The sequence below is a fragment of the Micromesistius poutassou genome, assembly GCF_964030765.1.
Source record: "Micromesistius poutassou genome assembly, chromosome: 20".
In the NCBI taxonomy this organism is placed as follows: Eukaryota; Metazoa; Chordata; class Actinopteri; order Gadiformes; family Gadidae; genus Micromesistius; species Micromesistius poutassou.
The window spans coordinates 5,160,808-5,182,941 of record NC_140290.1 but is presented as its reverse complement, the minus strand read 5'-3'; the positions used below and the strand labels follow the sequence as shown (position 1 = coordinate 5,182,941).

Here is a 22,134-nt window from a genome sequence, read left to right as displayed (position 1 = left end):
TGATTCTCTTCCTCCCACCTGGTGACGCCGCTCCCACGCGCTACTTCTCCCGCGCGTCCCAATATTGAGATGGCGAATCTTTATATTGCTGGGTTTATAATTGATAAAAGTTTACAATATTAAAGTTAGCATAAAATGTAACTTGTGATTTTTTAAGACACTCTTTAAGCAATATAACGTTTTTTCCTCAACGTGGCCCTAGTGTCAAGAGTATAAGGTGCAACCGTGCGTTCAAAATGCAGACATGTGTAGGTTGATGTAGTCATACTATAAATGTGCCCCTGTGTTTGCGAGACACAATCAATCAGGCAAAAAAAAACAACAATAGAAAATAATGACTTCAAATATATGTGGTTCAGGTTTTTTCACAAGTGAGATGGTATATAGATCCGACGAATCAACGAAAGGCTTACTTGGGTATACCGATGATACTGTATGTTGCAAACTCAGTTCGTGATGAGAGCTAGCTTTTTACCTCTCGCTGCTCCTGCCTTCACTCGTGGTCTTTTCTTTTCAGCCTTCCTAACCGAGCAGGCGGGAGCGGGGGGAGTCCAGCCCACATTACCATCTTGAAAGAGGTCGGCTGGTGGTCCTATTGACATGAGGAAATCATCTAATGTATGAAGAATGCTCTGCAATAACTCAGTAAAGGTATCTAACCAGAGCATATTGTTGTGGAAATGCTTGTGTACACTGTAGTGAGATGAACTCGACCACTCCGAAAAATACCACTCGGAATCGTAATCTTTAAATACAACTATCGAGGAGAAAACAGGAAAACACAACAGCATCCGCAAAGCATGCAATATCAGTCTCCCCGAGCTCGTCTCGAGGGATTGATGTAGTGTTTATTCTATTACGTGATACGTGTACCACTCCTGCGATGGCTATAACGAGGACATTACCTGGTACGTCTCCGGTTCTAGCAGCAACAGAGAGCAGGGCAAGGACGAGGTGACCCCTGCCTTCTCTGAAACGGATGGATCCATGCCATCAGACAGTTACGTGCTAAATATGGAATGCGTAGGAGTGCATGTAGGCCTACCCATTACAATATGTGATATGCTTCTGGGCTTCACATTATGCAATTTTATGTCAGGGGTAATAGGCAATGTTTAGTTTATGATACATTATCAGCAAAATACTGGTGGGCAAAATATTCATGCACCAGAAAGATCCTTTTCAGTTTAGGAGCCTCCCCCCACAATAATTGTATCTAAGTTATTTATGTTCACATAGGACAAGTTTATTCTTGAAAATAAACATGAAAACAAACAGAAAATAAACAGATGCAAAATTCTCTGATATTTTGTGTGATCATTATGGATACAGAAAGTAGTGATTCCTCCAGATATAGTGACTGTTTTTTTTTGCACACACACACACACACACACACACACACACACACACACACACACACACACACACACACACACACACACACACACACCTTCCTCCTTCAGTACACATTCAACATACGAAATCAGTAAAAGGAGAGGATGTGCATTTCACTAACATGACAAAATAACAATACATAATACAAACTATAGGGCCTATAATTAGTTTACATATATATAATAATTATTACATTAGTAGCCTACATAAATCTATCCTACATTTTTGTGATTCTTTAGTGGGTCCGATAAGTCCAATTGTATTAAAATATTCAGATGGTAAGCAATGTAGGTATACTGTTTGCTTGTGAAACATAAGTGGCCATATTGTACTAGAATTACTACAACAAGAACCACTTCGGTGACCCAGAAATTGTAAACAAAAGCCACGTGTTTGGAAGGTCGGCCCACTATTGGTCAGTCGAGTTTGGGTACGTGTCTAAACCCTTATATTAACCGCACCAGGAAGTCAACGTCCCAGTCAAACAAGACGGACCGAATAATACCGAACGTAAGGCTCACCTAACGGATACTAGGTAAACAACAGCGCAAATACACTCTTAGTTAGGCAGTTAATTCAAACTGTAAAGAAAACAAACAAACACAAAGTGCACCCTTACCGTTGATAAAGTGATCCATCAGACCCTGTAGTGCGGGCTGCTGACAGGCGCCCTGCCGAAACCTGACGGTCCGCCAAAATTATTGAAATAAAACTGGTAATAAATGAAAATAAAAAAAGGTTTAAAAAAATAATAAAAAAAGAGAACTTTGCTTCTACCAGACCAGGGACATGACATGACTCTGTATTTGCTAGTTAAATGACTGGGATCTGGCTAAGCAGCTGTATCACTTAGTGCACGACACCCACCCGGAGTGCTGGCCCTTTCAGACAGTTTACCCAGAAGTTAAAGTTGTTGAGTTTGCTTTAAATGTAGGTTTTTATCAGGAGATAACTTTTGCAAAGCCGTATACGGCACAGGTAGCAGGTGTCAAATTGTGACGGTTTTTGTTCGACTCCGTCGCGGCTGCCAGGGGTCCAGTTGGTCATAGGGCAACCCCTCTATGGCCAAAGGGCCTTAATTATTTAATGCAGATAAAATACAATTTATGTCTGCCAAAACAGCAAGGCTACCTTTAGTTCAATTATTCATATTCGTATGTTAAATATTGCTTCCCTGCAACATTTCCAAACAGGCCCAACAAAAGTATATTAAATAAATAGATTTTTTATTTTTATATAAAAGTATGGTCATCCATTTATTGAAAAAACTAGTCATATAAACTTACAATCATAATGCTCATTTACAGTATTCCCATTTTTAAAGAAATACTTCACAACATAGGCTATAGACAGCATTCATCCAAAAGTGGTCTTTCTACATTATCTAACACAACACAAATGTTAGCTTGTCATTAGCAGGATCTATAAGACAAAGAAGCCTATTTACAGGTGATTAACTCACCAAGATGAAAGAATTAAAAAAGTCCAATAGTCAGATTGGTTACCGTCATCAGTCGTTCTTCTCCAACCTCCCTGAATAAGGACTACACTAAAGAGTCTATCATTCATTATATGACTTCTTGAGTCAAAGATCAACATGTCACAAGCACACCATATCAGAGTAGGCAGTTTGAGATCCCATTAAACACACACACACACACACACAAACAGTTATTCTAGTCCTGCACGTCTCTCTCAGGTGATCTGCTCTTCCTGATAGGTGGAGGTCGAGATGGAGCCGTAAGGGTCCACGACTGTCTGAGCGCAGCGCACGATAGTCACCAGGAGGAAGAAGCACAGAAGAAACAGGAAGAAGAGGGCAAACCCCAGGTCCACGTCCACTTCCAGCGGGGCCAATGGTGGACGATTGGCCTGCTCCATGAGGCGTCGCGAGTAATGGCGAGGATGAGCCTAACTTCTCATAGAAGCGTTGGTCTTCTTTTTGTGGGGGGAAAGCAGGTGGGTGTTCTGCCCCAAGATATGCACGTTTCAGTGGAGCTTGACGATGGCTGAAGCGCTATGGAGCCTCAGCTAACAAAACAGAGCAGACAACGTGACAAGGGGCTTGTAAAATCACTGATGATGCGCATGTAACCGTAGAGGCTATTAGTGTCTTAGGTCATATTGCATGAGGCTGGTTCATCTTGAGTCCAAGTTGCCTGTGAGGAAAAATGATGGTCAAAATGTAGATCTCACCCAGTTGGACCAAACTTTCACATTTAGAAAACAAACGATTTACTATCACACGATATGGACAATAGTGAATACGGTTCAGGGACAAAGCCTTTCCCTCATTATTGAAACATGCCAACCACATGTCAGAAACATTTCAACTACACTACTACACTACTACTATACTACTGCTCAATCTTTGGGACAAAAGCAACACAAAGAGCAAACTAGGGGTAAAATAACAATTCATCATAAAACAATGAAGAAAAATCGAATACATAACATGGGAAAGGGCAAAACATGGTCATCATCTCCCTTACCAGTGTGGTCATCGTGTTAGAAGTGCTTCGCTCTTCACGCCTGCTAACATTCCATTCCCCCCACCTGTCCGAGCTGCCTTCATCTCATGTCTCTTGCTCACCTTATCGCCACTGCATCCTACTGACTAGAGTTACATAAAACAGACAATCATCTTGTGTGCCAAAACTCCCCCACCACCCCACTTCCGCCTCGAGTGACCAAAAGGAAAAAACAAGCAGCCCACAAAATACCCTCACACACGCACAGCCCTGTGCACGTTCCCATGCTCAATCCCCATGGTTCACAGCCGTGCACTTGGACCTTGCGTAGCATCAGTCAACCTCCCCCTGGCGTGTAAAACCTTTATTAATACTTTAGCAGGAATTGAATAACGTCCCCGCACTGTCCACGAGCGAATCACACACCCCCGGCTGGCCTTTGTCTTGCTGTCAGAGGGGACCCATTACTATACTCACACGGGCATAATTCAGACCGCCGTCCGCGACACTGAGCACCCTAATCATGCAAGGGTGAAGACACAGCTAATGATGAAGGGGAAACCATAGCATGATGCAGGCAAAGATTTAGGGGGAGGAGCGGTAAGGGGGGGGGGGGGTTAGGGAGGCTGAGACAGGGGTTGGTTGGGGGTGACAAGGAAAGTCCACCCGCAGGACACGAGGAAATCGGAGACGCATTAGCAATCAAATTGCGGAGGCGCGAGCAGAGAGGAAATCGACCCCGCCAATTTAGAATGGAGATTGTTGCTGGTTTGGCTGCCGGAGTTGAGGAACAGTCAGAGCGAAGGCCAAGAGTACTGGAGTAAAGTGATCCGGCACCATATGCAATTAACCAAAAGGGATTTTAGGTGGCAGCCAAAAGGTACAGAAAAGAAGCGGGGGAAGAGCGAAATAAATAATAGAAGATTTGTATAGCTACTTTTGGCATGGATACCAAGAGGGAACACATTTAACTGAAGGATGTCCATTCAAATATGCAACCATGCACAATTATCCAGCAGTAAACAAAGTAACAAATCCTCCTATCTCCATCTTCTGTCGTTTTTAAGTAGACAACTTTAAGTTGACGACTTTACCATCAGACATGCAATAGCTCTCAAATACAAGTGGGTCCTATCTACAACGGTGAAAACAAGAACAGTCATCTAACGTTATCGTGGTCGCCGGTTTGCTTTCCTTCCCCGCGGGTAGCACGTCCCCTGCCGTTAAACACACACGCCTGCTGGGAAAAATATTTATTTGGTCCTGTTTTGGCAGAGGGACTTCACAAATGGTCACTTGACACTTGGGACAATTTCTTTACAACTTTTGAGCTATGAAATCCTATCTTCACCAGGCCCCATTAAGGAGACGCTTTATCGTTATTGCTACAGGCATAGGTATCAACAAGGCTTTAAAAAAGTCAAATCCAGACTGCCTGTTAAACTCCAGGCTAATTAAACAGGCAGCATAAACCAACAAACGTTTAACGTTCACACAACCACCAAAGAATACTTGAGTTAAATGCTTAAGTTAAGGCCCGTTGATAAGGCAACCAGTCAAAAACCTGTCCTTGTATTTTTACATTGTCATCAAAATGTATGTAATTTGATACACCTACATACCAATACAACTTAAACCAAGTCCGAAATAATGGCAGTAATTTCCAAACAATCAAATTGCAGTTTTGACAACCAAAAAAATAATCATACCTTTGATAACAGACAAAAGAATGAACCAAGGACACAAATGTTATCTACAATATTGTTTATCTTATAAGTCGGCAACATGGCAAATTACAAAATAAAAACACTATTGCAGAAGATAAAGTTTTGAGAGGGAGCCACATTTAACACACATTGGGTCATTGCAGGTATTGGCAAACAAATAATATTACAATTGGGCCATGGCATTACAGTGCAAAGTGTGTGTGACAAGTTAGGATATAAGATTTTGTAATAGAAAACATTTCAAAGATTGACGATTTTGATTAGAGTAATCTCTATACAATCTCAATTTCTTTTTAACACATAAAGCTTTAAACCAAGCTAAAGGCACTTGCAAATGACTACGGACATGTACAAAATAGTTTGCTTACATTTTAGATGAATATTTAAGCCTGTCTTGTGAAACAGAATTGCAGCAAGAGGAATAATATTTTGTGATGTTAACATTGGACAAAATAAATATGAAAACAAAAAACTGTAAACTTAAATCATAATCCAGCCCAGTCTAAACACAGAGTGGATGTGGTTTGAGTTTGAATCACATGGTGTTATTGAACATGCCATTTGTATGCTATGTCAAATTTGATCCAAAAAAAGGAAACCCGTAAAGTGCTTCTTTGGATGGAAAGGCAAATTAACACTGATTAAAGAAAATAAAAAAACACAGTTGGACATTTGAAGAAAGAATAAATGATTATTGATCACGAAGAACAGTTTACTCTCAATTGTTTAGATGACTGGATTTAAAGCAAGTTACAACATACAACAGTAATAAAATCATACAACTAAGGCAACGATAAACAAAAATAAAAGGATTTAAAAAGCTTTCAAGCTGTTGACTTTGCGCTTCCCCAAAAAGACAAGGATCCACACGTCAATTCCAACACAGGTTGCTAAGCTAACGTAGCGGGCTCACACTTTGCTCACCTTTCGAAACAATTAAAAATATTTTCATCAGTTAACATGGCTCTAGATTAATTTATTTATACAGTATACCTGCTCAGGTTTTGGTAAATCACCCCCTTACCCAGCTACACATATTTATGGTCCACAGACAGTACCTCATCGTTTTATGGCTGTGGTAGTGCTCACTACATGGCACTGGACTAGACATGCCACGTGGTCGACTTGAGTGAAAACATCACACTCTTATTTCATTCTTTTTAGTCTCATTCACACTCATTTTCGTTAAGCTGAAAAAAATTGACTCAAACGGACGAGAAAGGCAGCAGAAATGTTTTAAGGACTGTAAACCCCCCCTCCCCCCAAAGAACTGTTCTCAGTTACAGAGAACAGGACGCTACGAGTCGGGGGGGGAAGACCCCAGGGTGGACTGGACGACGTCCTCCGTTGAAAACTTTGAGGACACCCTCGAAAAAGGAGAGTTTTGATAACATGAAACACTATGTTACAACGATAAAGAAACCAAATCTTTTGACAGTCTTTTTTTTTTGCCACTGCTCGCTTTCCACCGCAGACAGTTTGTGTCTTTGTTTTGTTTTACTGTGATCTAAAGAGTAGTTCCGATGTACTACATGGCTTTTCTAAACAAAACAAAAAAAAGGAGCATTTGGAATTCAGACTCACTAGTATTATTGATATCACAAAGAGTGTATGCAGTTGCTTTTTGTGTGTGTGTGTGTGTGTGTGTGTGTGTGTGTGTGTGTGTGTGTGTGTGTGTGTGTGTGTGTGTGTGTGTGTGTGTGTGTGTGTGTGTGTGTGTGTGTGTGTGTGTGTGTGTGTGTGTGTGTGTGTGTGAGTGAGAGGGATGGGGGGGGGAATGCATGCCTGACCATTGCAAACAAACCATTTCTCCCGATCTTTGGCCTTCAATTGCAGGCTTGATGTTAAGGCGCCATTTTTCAGTCCGATGTGTCCTTTCCCTCGGCTCCTCCCCTCGGCCAAGTCACTCCATCTTGCCGTGGTTGTTGTTCAGTGGCGTGTGGCCGTTTTGTGCGTGGCCATTCTTGGACAATTCCTTCCTGCTGTGGTCCGCGTCCTCATCTTCAGTCTCGCTCTCCTCGTGGTCGCTCCTCTCATCCGCCACGATGTGCTGTGATTGGACGAGGAGGGTTTAAAAGCGTGGGGTTAGGATTGGCCATGTTTACAATACGTTTTTATTTTTATTTATTTAACCTTTTTTTAACCAGGGAGAAATCCCATTGAGATAGGTATCTATTTTACAAGTGAGCCCTGCAATACGTGCAGGCTGGCCACCTTCTATCTGACGTGGATCGCCAACGGGCACAATGTTGGAGACCACATATTACCAACACTTAAAACACTTTGAGTGCAATTAGTTCAAAGTGCCTTATCTAGTTAGTGATTAAAATGGCACGTGAGAATATGTGTCTCAAATGTGATGTGCCTGCCTCTGAAGGAGATGATTTTGTTTTCTGACTACTGAGGGCATTTCTGACCAATCAGGGTATATCACTTCAGGGAATCCATCTTGCCTGTCAATCCCAGGTGCATGATTGCAGTAGTTATGGAGGAGATTGATTTTCTGATGTTAAGTTCCAAAATCTTGCTCTTTTTAACCCCTCTTTTACTTTAATAATAATAATTAATTGCGTGCATATCATATCAATCTAGATATCTAGATATCTATCTATCTATCTATATAGCAGCTTTAAACAAATTTTGATGATAAACCTTTGGATAGTAAACCATTCAAAATGAAAGATCATAGTAGTGTTTGATATCAACCAGAACTGGACCTGTTGCATATGCAATGATAAACCCATGAATAAATGCTTAGCCCAGATAGTCCATAGTTCATCTCAGTTTAACCTGAGCCATTGCCAACACTCACAAAAGCAAACAGAAGCGTTAACCTTAGCTAGCAAACTAAAAACCAACCAAATTGACTCCAAGCGTTGGCAAACTTCATTTGCCAAATACAAAGGATAAATAAATGCTGTATTGCAATTTAAAAACATCATGCACTCATCTTGTCAAGGGCTAGGGAGACGACCCTAGAAAGTATCGCGCCTCTAATTATAATAAGGTGTGGCTCTATGTACAAAACGCACACACCATGCAATGTACATATTTATTAAGGGCTTGCATACCGTGGTTCCATGGGAACAAAAACTACTCAAGAGTGAAAAAAACGAGGGAAAAGGGCAGCGTTTCTCACGTTTCCCGGCAGGAACTTGACGACCATACGCAGGATGAGGATGGCCCAGAAGACGTGCAGACACTGTAGCACGACCAGCAAGCCGTTGAAGAAGTAGAAGCCGGGGAAGGCGGGGTAGAGGGTCAGGGGGTACACCCACGTTGTGTGTATGATCCTGGTAAGGGGCGGGGGGGGGGGGGGGGGTGGACACAGAACAGAGAGGCCCAGTCAGAACCAACCTACATGGGCCAGTCAAAAAGCCCATTGACACGACAAGACAAAAGGGCCTGTGAAGCAACGCCTGATTATTGGCAGCTCCTAGATAATGTTACTGTTCTTTCTCTTCCTCTTTGTTTTCCATATAGGATGTGGGCAGCTCACAGGAGGCATGCGATCGATGGCAATAATCACACAAAAAAAGGCAAAACATCATTCAGATAAAGTGTGAACAAGGTGCTCTCCCTACCAGAAGGGGAGGATGACCAGACGGGTCACGATGAATACTGCAGCAAACATGGTGAAGAAGAAGTTGCAGGTTCTTCTCCATCCTGCGTAGTTGAAGATCTTGGCAGACTTTAATAAAAAGAGCAGAAGAAGAGAAGCAGGAGGAGGGTCACTTTCTGGTGGTTGCCCTCTAGAGGTCATACCTCTGAGATCTGCAGGATTGTAAATAAGGGACTGGAGCACTATGAGGCCATATTTTATACACTTTAATCCCCATTAAGACTCATGCATCTCTGCACCATATGGATGGAACAGTGCCGTCCAGTGTGATGGTAAATGGACTGCATTTATATAGCTCTTTGCTAATCAGTGGCCACTCAAAGCGCTTAACAATATTGCCTCAAATTCACCCATTCATGCACACATTCATGCACCGACGGTGGTGTCCACCATGCAAGGCAACAGTCAGCTCGTCGGGAGCAGTGAGGGTAAGGTGTCTTGCTCTGGGACACCTCGACACTCGCTAGCAAGGGATCGAACTAGCAACCTTCCAGTGAGCAGCCAACCCACTCTACCTCCTGAGCCACATGCCGCCCCAGATCAATTGTAAAAGCACACATGGACGAAGGTGATAAAATTGTGGTCCATAGTGCTACTTTCTACTGTAACTGCCATTGAGTCACCGTCAAAGTTGTTAACTCATTTCAATCAGATGTTAGCAACTTCAGAAGGCAAGTCAAACAACTAATTTCACAATCATTATCATTGCATTCTTATCTGTATGACCTTGTTCTGCTAATTCCTTAACAAGGGTTCATAGAGGGTTCCCTTTATCTATACAAATTGATCACTAATGTTTATAGGTTCAGGAGATACGACGCCTAATCAATACGCTTTGCCTTTTGAATGTAAAGAACAGTGTCAGATGCAAACCAGCCCTGGTCAATAAGCTAGGGTTGGCAGTTTATTGTTGAACCACACACACACACACACACACACACACACACACACACACACACACACACACACACACACACACACACACACACACACACACACACACACACACACACACACACACACACACACACACACACACACACACCCTACCTCCATGAGGGAGTCGGATGTGTCGTGCACCAACATGATCAGCGTCCCAGCCCGGATGTAATTCACCAGCCAGGAGAAGCTGATGAGGAGGATTGTGGCCACATGGTGAACGATCTGCTCTTTGAAATCCTGAGGAGAAGCACACAGCAGGACACACCATCAACAAAACAAAACACACAAGACTTTGAATCTTAAAAAAAAGCAAGAAAAAAAAAAAGCAGTGTTTAAATAAATAATTATTGTGTCACTTGTTGATCAATAGTGTTGAGTTGAGTTTGGCATTCACATTCGTCTTAGAAAGGATTAACGCCTTGCAGGAAGTACCAAAGTAAAAGTGCAGGCTTTTGCTGCACCACGTTGGAAACAAGATCCCAGTAAGAAGGGTAAACAACAAAAACACAAAAGGAGCAGGAAACAATGCCTCAAAAAAATGCTAATGATACCCCATCTGTGAAAAGCGAGCCGTTCACAACTCCACAGGCTTTTCACTGTAGCCCTCCAGAGCAAACCCCACCCACAGTTCAGCAGGACCATTGAGATCAGAACCTTTTATTTGCTTTTGTTAAATCGTGTTACAAAAGCACCAGGCAGGTAGATCCAGCCACTGCCTCCTGGTTTCCCTTCAGAAGCTGGCTTCGTTTTACAAGTGTGCTCAGCAAGGTGGGGAGAGGGCCGGCCACTCGTTCAGTTAGAGGAGTTCTGCTACGTTGATTCCCGTTACAAGTTACCCGATTACGATAGCTGCTGCGTCCTCCAACGCTACTTCTAAACCCACCGCGGCAAGGTCGGGGGGGCCTCGTCTGCAAGCGAAGCCAATGGGTAACTAGATGATAAGCCCACGGCCACGGGGCGCAGCGGTGTCTCTTCAGCCATAGCCCTGAGAATGTTATTGATATCCAGGACATAGGAGACGAAACGGTGGCAGAGTGGCGCCATTAACTTTTACGACATCTACATGGCTGATGGCTCGCTCGCTTGCTCAGTTCATTGCAGGCCTTTTGAGAAAATACTTCACTACATCCCAACCGCAAATACACAACCGCCCAAGCACTTTGGCTTATTTCACAGAACGGATGCCTGAAATCGGTTGAGATTTATCCTAATGGAAGTGTTTTTTTGTTGTTGTTGTTGTGTTGTAGCTTGTGAAAGTGGGCCTTTTCTTCACTTACTTTGCGCTTGACGTCCGTTGCCACGCTTAAAAGCAATGAGACGTAGAAGCCCAGCTCCAACATGTAATACCAGTACTGGGAGGGGAGCAGTGGCTGCAGAGAGGACAATAATGCATTACTTCTCATTACGACACCAGTAAACATTAGTCAGTAAGAAAGTATCACTGCCACCTCATGACCATTGGAAATTAAAGTTGAAATGTATTTTTTTTGCAGACTTTGGATTTACAAGTAAAAGGGGGGTTAAAAAATAAAGGGGGTATGTTCAAGAAAGCTGCCATACCATTTTAGGGAAGCCGTTCCACATCTCCTTCATGTCCCAAAACCATGGTTTCTGTGAGAGAAATGAGGGGAGCGATTATTAATAATCTGATTTTACGATCAAAGGGATTATAAGTGAACCCTCATCTCCACATGAGCTGAACACATTACAAAACAAACTATTTTCTTGCTCATGGTGTACCATGCCCTAAGGGGATTCAAACTTTCTCATTATCCTGTTTTAAACTCAATTACACATAAGCTTTTCTCGTTCTTGCCTCAAGTGACTATACTTTGACAATCAATGTTGGTGAATGCATTTGTTTGTAGATGGGGTGTGAAGAAATATAGCTTTTCCAAGATGCACTCAGAAATGTGTATGATTTGTGGTCATTGAGAATCAATCTTCCAGTCACCAGAATGCATTTCTCCATTAGATATGGAGAACATTAAGAATCTTAACTCAACATTTATCCATTAACAGAGGGGCTTAAAATGCATTTAACCCCTTTTAGAAAAATGATGACAACACAATTGTAGAGGCTTAAAACAAGGCAATACTCACATCAATAAGAGCCCACAGGCCAGCAAAGAAAGCAATAAGGTAAAATGTAAATCTCCAACTGTAAAAGAATGAACAGCAACCTCAGAAAAAAAAAGGACAAAGCAAAAGCAACGCGCACAACAGAACCAGTTGGCTTGTGGGAAGTAAAGGAGGTAGCATGGTTGTGAAGGAAACAGCAATCTGACACAAAACAGCACCTCATCAGCGGACACTCAACGTCCTCTAAAAGTCAATTTACCCGAGATACATTTTCTTTGCCTGTCTTGACTGGGTAACGGGTTAAGACGAGTTGTTAAATTCCAGACACATTTTTGTGCGTCCAGAAGGAGAGTTCCTTTGGTTGGCAAATGCTTTCTGTTTGCCGCTTCTATTGACTTTAACTCGGCAGTTACAGTAGCCTTAGTCTGCCGATACAAGACGTTCAGAGATCTCCCCACCAACCAACTGTGGTGGGAACAGCTGCTAACAGACCGAGGACACTTACATTTTGAATGAGGAAAATGACGTTATCCCCCCATTCTCCAAAACGTTGACAAAAGATGTCCTTAGGTCCTTTTTACAGTTTCCACCTGGTTTAAGCAACAATACCTGGGAGATTGTCCTCTTGTCTCTAGGAGAGAGTATCTTATAGAGGCTGACCTATAAGTCGACAGTAGCCTAGCTCCGGTTCATGAGAGGGGAATACACTTAATTACTTTCAAAAGAGTTATGAATAAGCAACTATTTTGAGTACATTGGAAATCTTTGGAAAGTAGTCAAAAGAATAGGCTACTTTAACTCTGCAAGTGGATGAAAACCACTAACGGAAAGCGAATGCTAACCCAGCGCACTCGAACCTCGTACCTCTGGACGCACAATGATGCTTCTGAATCTTGGTAAGACAGGCAAACTACAATTACGGATACCTCGGCATAGCCCTTTTAAAAAAAATAAAATGTTTTGTTACTCAATACACTCCATATAGCCATGTATATTACTATGTTCATTTGTTCGGCAACAATATCCTAATCAATAATTAGTAAACGATTAACAGTGGCTATATTAAAAGCAATTTGCATCACATTTCTTTTCAAAATGATCTAAAAGAAATAGTGATATCTTATGAAAATGTGTAAAAGAAAGGCCCTCAAAACCTGAATCATTCTATCGTTGCCATGACAGCTGTGGTTAAAATTAAAAGCATAACTATCAGACTAAACTTCTCAAATCAGTTTGTGGATAGAACACTTTGTTCATCCTGCAGATAAGTGTAAGAAAGACGTCATTGATTAAAGCCTTGACCGATTTTCCTCTTTTACCTGGCCTCCTGGAACTTCTTGACCTTACTGGGCCGGTCATGGTTCCTCCTCCGCCGGAACCACCTCTGGACCTGACGGGCCGAGTACCCCGACTGCTTGCTCAAACTCTCTATGCAGCTCTGGCAGCCAAAAGACACACAGACGCAAAACAAGACAAATGAAACCGGGGTCAACCGTGTTGGGAAAAACAGTCTGCCTAGTTACTTGACCAGATAAAATGAGACGGAGAGGTAATAAAGTCTGTCAGCACGAGGGCCTCGGATTTATTGAGTAAAGTGGCAAACTAATACTGATTCATAAAGCATGAGAGATCGAATATTCTACGTCCCCCAACAGCGCTGAGGTCGTCCGGAGCTTCGCCTCCGAGGAGGTTCTGCTTCGGAAGAGCACACCGTGATCCGGTGCATGTGAAACTTATAGTATCTTTCCTAGCCAGGTGTGTGTTAGACTTTGTGTGGGTTATAGAGGGTTCTCTTGTCCCCTGTCCCTATTTTGTCTAACCTGTAGTAGGTTGTGATAAATAAAAATAAAAAAAACCCTGCCCAAATCCCTAGCCTCGAGTGTGATTCAACAAGACATCCTGCCATTATGAACACCCCCCACCCCCTTCCCACTACTACCACCACCACCACCGTCCCCCTCCCCCACCAACCTGCTGGGGGTGCTTTGATGTGCGACAGAAGTACGCCTCCAGGGCGGGATTGGGTGCGGCGCTGACTCTGTGTTTGTCCTTCACGCCGAGCAGGCCGGCCACAGGGGTGCCCACCATCCTGAAATGCAGAGGAGCTGTCAAGAGGCGGCAGTGTGCTGCCCCTAAGGGCTAGATTCCTTATTTACTTTAATGGAAGGAAACTCCCGGTTTTACTCGTCAGACAAAAGCCCCATGACAAACACTGAGCGAGCTCAACATATTACACTAGGCAAAGAAACACACTGGAAAAACACACTGGTAACAAACCCGTGAGTGGGGGGGGGTTTGCATAACTGCAAAAGTGTGGCACAAACAGTTAACCCCTGCCTGGGGGTTCTTTGCTTATTATTTACAGTAGTGTAAGGTTACAAAGTATAAATACCTTGTTACAGCTCTTAAAGGTTTGGTAGGCGATTTCCCGCCCGCCCCTCCCTTCAGGCCTCCCTGCGAAGCCACTCCCCCAAAACACATGACTAGCTTGCTAGCTTTAGCAATTAGTGCTGCAAAGTTCGGATGTTTTATCGCACTCGGATCTTCGAATCCCGTTCATTCAAATGGACGAATCTTTGAGTCGGATCGTTCATTTGCGCATAGAAATAATGCGTGTCATATACGGTAGTGTAATGTTCTTGTGTCCTATACTGGGTTATTTATGGTAAAACAGTGAAGACGTAAGGGGCTAGGTTAAAATTATTTTTTTAAGCATACAAATAGACAAATGGTACACAATACAGCCAGCATTCTCATTTTCATAATCATTGAATAATTAGGTATATTTTGACCCATGAAGAACCAATGTGTCTGAGGATCTACTTTAGTACCCACATTTAAGAAAAATGGTCCCTTTAAAGTGATATGCATGCCCAAAACAGAACGAAATGAACGATCCACTCGCTGATACGGATCAAAAAGGTACCGGATCAAACAAAAGATTTGTTATTTTTGAACAAATCGTTCATGAATCACACATCACTATTAGCAATAGGTCTTCCTAGCCTTGTGAAAGTCTGCATTTGGACAATCAGCATTTATGTGAAAGCCACTAATCACTGGATCACCCTGATGATGACTGATGATCTGAGCAGCTGCAGCTCTGTCAGCTCTTTCGAAACCAATTGAAAAAGTCTGATAAAAGCTGCTCTGCTGTCTCTGGCCTTGAATTTTATCTTATGGCCTTTATGACTTCCTTTCAGCTGACAAGCATACATTTGCACATGTGTGTAGCTTGGCATTGTGTGTCCTGGTTGTTCTTTTTGGTATAGCTCTGCATTACTTCTTTACTCTGTACTGTGCTGATCCATTTTAAACAAAACTAAATACATCAGAATAATGTTAAGACATCTTATATTAACAAATATTCCATGGTTCCTTCCATCTATGGTTTGAAATGTTTTGAGTATCTGTACTTCACTTATTGAAAAATACAACCGTGCCTGTAAGCACGCACGCACGCACGCACGCACACGCACACACACACACCTTTCGTTTTGAATCATACCTACATTATAACGCAGATAAAGACTTTTGATACATCAAAACATTTTATTTGAGCTACTTGATAGTCGATGGATTTTTTTTTACCCTATTTTGACTTTCTAGTGCTTTAAACACCACAGACTATTTGTTTGGTGTGTTCTGAACCTACCTTTCAAAGACCTGCCGGATCAGCAGGAAGCACAGGGCAACGGGGAGGGTGAACCACAGGTCCCCCATCTTGGGGTACACCTTGCCGTCATGGTCCTGCAGGTCGGCCCAGCCCAGCCCAGGGGGGAACCAAATCCAGTCCTGCCATATTAGCTCTCTGAGCTGCGACAACGTGGACAACATCCTGGAACCCAGAGAGAGGAGTCCTTTCAATAAAACATTGAACCCCCCTCATGCTTGTCCCAAAAGACACACACATATTATATATATGCGGACACACACACACACACACACACACACACACACACACACACACACACACACACACACACACACACACACACACACACACACACACACACACACACACACACACACACACACACACACACACACACACACACACACACACGTCAGGAGAGCCTTAAGTAAAGCTCTTTATTGCAATGCAATCTGAAGCAATCATTTAACCAACTGGAAAGGAAAATGTCCCCCTAGAAGCAGTGAAAGAAAGCATAAAACAGGATCTCATACATGGGTGTCGGGTGGGAAGATTTAAAATGTTAAATGGACCAAAACAGGCATTGACCACGTCCACAATCCACACTGATATCAAGAGCCACCAGCCTCGACACGGGTTGTTAGTATAAGGCAGCAGTCCATATGCAGGAGTAGCAGGACACAGTTTTAAAAAAGGGACATGTGGACGACCAATAGGCAGATCAGAGACGTGAGAAGACATGGGACCTCCAGGCAAAAGAATGCATCACTGTCTCACTACCGCGTATGCGTGAGCCTAGTGAGATGTAACTTGGGATCCCCAAACCATCTCTTATATCCAGTCAACCACTCCCGTTTTTGAGGGGTGACCCTTTCTACCGTAACACACTGTGGCTTCGTTTTGTCTTGTCCTTCCATTTTTGGAATGTTAACTTGTCAGTCTGTTTGATCTACGAGTGGGGTGTATGTTTAACCCCAACCAGGTGTGTTTCGATAGCCAGGTGTGGTAAAATAACGGCCGGTTTACGACCATGGTCATGTCTGGGGCATGGCCTCAGGTCGGACCGTTTCTACAAAAAAAGCAATGATGAATGAAAGAAAGATAATTATTACATATAATAATTATTACAATATAATTATTACATATAATCATAATAACACTTTCTACTTCTAGCTTCCAAAACAATATTTTACGAATCAATATTTTTCTTGGCTGCCGACATTGCTTCCGGCTCGTCATTTACAAAAACCATATAAAAACTCCTAATAATAACACCATATAGATACTGAATATACCTTTCATGGATGATTAACAACTCTTTAGAGGTGATGCATCATTGACAAAACAATCCATAGATGAATCAACCATGAATGGTCACTGTAGTCAAACTCTAATCCCAGCCTGCCCCTCTCTTTTATCATGTCAGCCACTCCTGTAGGCCTAGTCCTAGGCCTAGCCTTGTCCCTACAATGAGCTAGACCACATCCCAATGTGGTCAAACTCTCAATCTGATCGGATTGCATAGGGTGGGTGGAAAACCATCTGGGCAGGCTACATCATTAAATCCACGCCCCATGCCTATATGGAGTAGGCATGGGGCGATACCTGGCGTTACGGTCCAGGCTAAAATACACTGAAATCCAGGCTGTCTGAAAGGGCACTCAGTAATGTGACGCTTGCATAGTAGTGCTCGCCTCCGCTGTGGTCTCCGGACCAGTGCACGTGTGGTGCGAGCCTGACTCCTACGTCCTATGTTAAACAGAGAGTACAATATAAGGGCTCCTCTTCAACCCAGTCTGCTTTCAGCAAATACATTTACCAGGAAGTAATTTAGCGGAAAAGTCAAATGCGATTAACCGATCCAGCTACAGAGTAAGCGTTCAAGTGTCAAGTATGGACGTCAGACCTATGTCCCGATCGGGGGGGCATCCGATTACAAAAGAGCCATTGAGATGACAGACAGTGTAACCGAAGCCTGAGTTTGAGTTCCAATCAGAACAGAATTATTTGAATGGAAAGAATACAGGCTATGCAACAGGATGTGTTTTGGAGGTGGAACATGTTTAGTTTATATTAGGCATATTTATCTAAGACTATTGAATATAATTTTCCTTCATATTAGAATCATGGCACACAACCACTGAATTGATTGGCATATAAACACCCTTCAGTTATGTACACACTTGGAAACAGCAAGGTGGCCTTTCACACTAACCAGCAACAACAGCTGAAGTGAAAGGCTCCAGGAATGACATCACCACATCAGTCTGTCACCACTGGCAGTCCCTCAATGGAACTTCACCTTTCAAGTCACATGCTTTGTTATCCAGGAAGTCCAGTGGGTTGATTTTGTCATGGTTTAAAGTATAATGCTCATGTTACTGATTGGAAGGTCGATTGTCTGGGCTCCATCCCTTCAGATAATGAAAGATGTCTTCCTTAATTATACCCTTGTAGAACTTGGATTTATTTTTCTCGGGGGGGTGACTTAGTAAATACATTAAAGAACATGAAAATAACTTATTTTATCTAGCTTGAGAGAATTTTTTTTTTATCTGGCATGAGAATGGGGTCATCACCTCCAGTGGACTGTCTGCCACGTCTTGATCTGGTAATCGGTTAACAAGGATTGTTTGTGTGGACTATGACCAGCTGCAATCTTGTTATGAAGAAACGGATACAAGCCTGGTCCCACTGGCACATTTCTGCAAACAAAGTTAATGTTTTGGGCGGCACTGCAGTTCATTAGATAACAATTTTTTAAAGTGATACTTTTTCACAACTCCAACACTGGCCAGCTCTGTTACCTCTGCTGTATCACTCACATTGTAAATACAGTGTGTATTGAGCGTCGAATGCAGCTGTGATGTACAACCCGTGATGTAGATTCACAACAATAAGGAGATGAAGGAAATACCAGAGAAAAAATAAAAGGGATGAAACGAAACACCCATTTTACAGAAAAAGTGAGCTGTCAGTTGATCTGACCTGGAAAGCTATGGGGCTTCTGAGATCACACATTAACAAATAGGCCTACTTATGATGCAAAAGCAGAAGTCTTTTTTAATGATGGGTGACTATAAAGCTCAAAGTACCCTTACAGAGTGTGGTGGAGTAGTCAAGACGGGAAATTGGCACCAATGAAGATTTTGTGTCAAAAGAACAGTTGGCCGGAACAGGTTCAAGCAGGGGAAACTCCGAGGAGCTCAACTTGAGCTCCTACCCCTTATTCCAAACCCTATTTTACAAGAGATGGATCCGTTTTCGTCCAGAACATAATGAATATTTTGACAATATCACATCAAGGGTTTATTCCTTAAAAACATGTTTTATATTTTCAAAATAAATGTAGGCCAGTAGTGAAGAATGGAACTACACATATATGTAAGTGAAATCGTTTGCAGGGTTACATTAGGCAACCAAAGAGTGAAAGTAGGATAATAGGTCAAATCCAGTAGTAAAGTGGTTGAATAGTGAATGTGTGTTGGGTGGGGGCCAAATTGTAACGTATTGAAAATTATACAGCAGAAGCCAATCTAGTACTCCCAATGTTTTGTATTTTTCTTAGATCTGACAATTATTTAAATCATTTAAAGAAATAAAAACAAGTTCAAGCACAAAACACTAGTTCACCAATTATGGTACGACCAGAAAGCATAGGGCTATCATTAATGCATAGTTACACGATTTACAGGACGCCTGTAGCCAGAGCGTACCGTGAGGCAGGGTGCTACGTACAAAGCTACACGTCTATCGGGCGGCATCACCACGATCCCTCTCGCAGATCTTGCAACAGACCAGGCCTGTGTTGTAAGACGGGATATGAGTGGTACGGCAAATGTCATGCTATGATAAAAGTGTCGTAATTTCGTGACTGGCAACAGCTTTGATCCCAAACAGAGCATTACGCTATATACGCAGCCGTCTTCAGGGAGTAGCTCGGTGCGCAAGCATGGCGCAAGTATTGGGGAGGCTCCCGGACGTAACAGTTAGCGGAATTTAGAGGAAGATATTCTTCAACCAACAAGTCGGTTTAACGTTTACACACAGAAACCACAGCAGGCGGCGACGCTTCGCCACATCGTGGGACGAGACCCTTGAGCTTTGATTGACCTCATCCAAATAAACAACTTTGCAAACATTTCTGGGCCCGTGGAAACTTTTGCTTGTACACAATTCTGTAACGTAAGGGCCATTTTACTTTTTTTCCTTCCCTTGCAGAGGATCATTAATGTTGTGCTTCAGATCGGCCGCTGTGGTTTGGTGATCATTCCTCTGTTCTCACAGTGGTCGCTTATCGCGGTGCTCCTGAACAAACACGTTTAGAGATTAGTCCAACCAAAGGCCTACAGGCAGCCCAAAGTTAACTTGAACTCTATCAAGAGATATCTAGAAACTCCTGTTTGTTGACCACCAGGAACACACCGCTAACGGCTGGATCAAACTTCAATCCAATGTCCCTGATCGACTGACATTGGTGAACATCCTTAACACACATCCTTAACACACCCCACGTCAAATCACTGCTTTTTCGATCATTAAAAGTGGGTAACGTTGAGGTGCAGAATATAACGGTGCAGTCTGCGCACCTACCTGGCTGCTCGCGGTTTGTAGTGATATTATTGTGCGTGTTGATGGAAGATGTTTCCCACTCCTCTCGGTCGGTCCCCTCGGTAGATGTTACGCGGATCGCGCCATTAGTTCTGCCCACCTCCGAAAAGCTGACAATCGCTCTGCTCCACCTTTTCTATCCGCTGCTTCACTCCATTCCCGGAGAAATTAGCATCTGTGAGACTTTCTCAAAAAAAAAAAATGCGTAGTCGTCATTCACACTGGCCTCCCGTACGAATAGTAGGTTTACGTTTTAACTTATACTTCTTCCCTCGAAGAAACTTTGGTGGATCGGACCGCTGTGGTGATAGGGTTTAGCCGGTGTGCTGTTCGTTAGAGCGGTAGTGGAAGAAGAGTAGGAGGGGGCGGAGCCCGGGCTATTTAAAGTGACGTCGACGCTCCGAGGCCTAGGGCTAGCAAAACGGCCAAGGCATGTTTCAACGCATCTGGCCTGGCTCACTGCTGTTGCGGTCAACAACATTTCACCTAGAAGTAGTGGTTGTGGTCATTGTTTCTGCGTAGTAGTATTGCACTTTTTTATGGAATGGTTGGGGATATGCTTAGGCAGGCACGTTTCTCACACTATAGTAACCTCACAGAAGGTGTATTGGACTACACGTTCATTATAGCAGATGGCTGATAGCAGACACCCTCTTGGAAGTATTTGGTCTTCATGAGCCAGAATAACCAAAATGGCTTGCTTGAAGAAGCACTGCTTCTAAAAAAGAAAGAGGTTGACCAGGTACAAATTCATTAGACCGGAATGTATGCGTTAAATTGTATACTTATCCGCCTGTTGGGGACAGTGCCTATATAGGATTTATCTGCAAAACATGCATATATAGGCCTAACCCACCCACCTCAAAATGTATAAGTGAGGAATCCATTTCTAATTACAGTAATGACACACACAAGCTTATGCACCCCATTTTTTTCTAAATTGTACTTTATTTTCTTTAAAGACATATGTTTTAAAACAGCAATTGTAGAGAATAAATAAAGAAACAATGTGTTTTTTTAAACTTCCATAAGTACATTTATGTAATTTTGAAATTCTACAATAACAGTGTCCGTTGACCTGAAGACCACAGGATTCGGAATCTCCAATTTTCTCAAATTATATAAAATTGCCATGTCTCCCCCTGATCAAATTGATTAACAAATAAATTAAACATAAAAATCAAGATAGAAAAATCCCCACCCTCCCCACCCCAGACAAAAATGAGTGGCAGTAGAGATTCTTAACTTACAAGGTAATTTGCCCTTAAACACCTTTTTGAAACTTAGGTATATACAGCGAGAGGAAATTAATCTCTTTTACAATGTAATCCCTTGTTTTTTTCTTTAATTTACTTTTAAATAATAAAACTAACTCTACATAACAATTTTACCAATGGTAATCAGAATACAGAATAATTTAATTATCTTTTTTTTTCTTTTCTTTTTTTACTCATTTGTCCAATGAGACCTCCTCCTCCTCCTCCTCCCACCAATCAGACGCCTCGCTAACGCCATACACCACAGATTACACTATACAGTAGAACCCTGTTCAGTAGAATAACACCATTGATATGTTTTTTTTTTCTTAACATGTAGATTTTTGTCAATAGACGTATGTACATCATCTAA

The 22,134-nt window shown here is 42.5% G+C and overlaps 2 protein-coding genes across 3 annotated transcripts; both read right to left on the bottom strand.

Annotated features, from left to right (window-relative positions):
* Nucleotides 1-3,090: 3,090 nt before the first annotated feature.
* LOC311365302 (cortexin domain-containing 1 protein) lies at nucleotides 3,091-3,899 on the bottom strand (the record flags this gene model as incomplete). The annotated part of the gene is made up of 2 exons (XM_084484819.1): nucleotides 3,091-3,267; nucleotides 3,888-3,899. The coding sequence occupies 2 exons, from the start codon at nucleotides 3,897-3,899 to the stop codon at nucleotides 3,091-3,093; spliced, it is 189 nt and encodes a 62-aa protein (XP_084340945.1).
* A 1,716-nt stretch (nucleotides 3,900-5,615) lies between these two features.
* Nucleotides 5,616-20,853, bottom strand: LOC311364999 (ceramide synthase 2-like). 2 transcript variants are annotated; one of them, XM_084484520.1, is made up of 11 exons: nucleotides 20,484-20,853; nucleotides 15,895-16,077; nucleotides 14,211-14,328; nucleotides 13,559-13,677; nucleotides 12,261-12,318; nucleotides 11,718-11,768; nucleotides 11,435-11,527; nucleotides 10,266-10,394; nucleotides 9,178-9,284; nucleotides 8,733-8,886; nucleotides 5,616-7,643 (listed from the first exon to the last, which is right to left on the bottom strand). In XM_084484520.1, exons 2-11 carry the CDS (start codon nucleotides 16,074-16,076, stop codon nucleotides 7,497-7,499), a joined length of 1,158 nt encoding a protein of 385 aa, XP_084340646.1. In that variant the 5' UTR covers nucleotide 16,077; nucleotides 20,484-20,853; the 3' UTR covers nucleotides 5,616-7,496. The 2 variants fall into 2 exon arrangements, with proteins under 2 accessions (XP_084340646.1, XP_084340645.1); XM_084484519.1 differs by having other exon boundaries at nucleotides 20,488-20,853.
* Between the last annotated feature and the right edge of the window lie 1,281 nt (nucleotides 20,854-22,134).

Coding starts and splice junctions, on each gene's coding strand:
- LOC311364999 (XM_084484520.1), bottom strand. CDS start 16,076: ATGTTGTCCACGTTGTCGCAGCTCAGAGAGCTAATATGGCAGGACTGG. Junction 14,329..15,894: donor ATCCGGCAGGTCTTTGAAAG/GTAGGTTCAGAA, acceptor TCTGCATTTCAG/GATGGTGGGCACCCCTGTGG. Junction 11,528..11,717: donor GGAACGGCTTCCCTAAAATG/GTATGGCAGCTT, acceptor TCCTCTCTGCAG/CCACTGCTCCCCTCCCAGTA.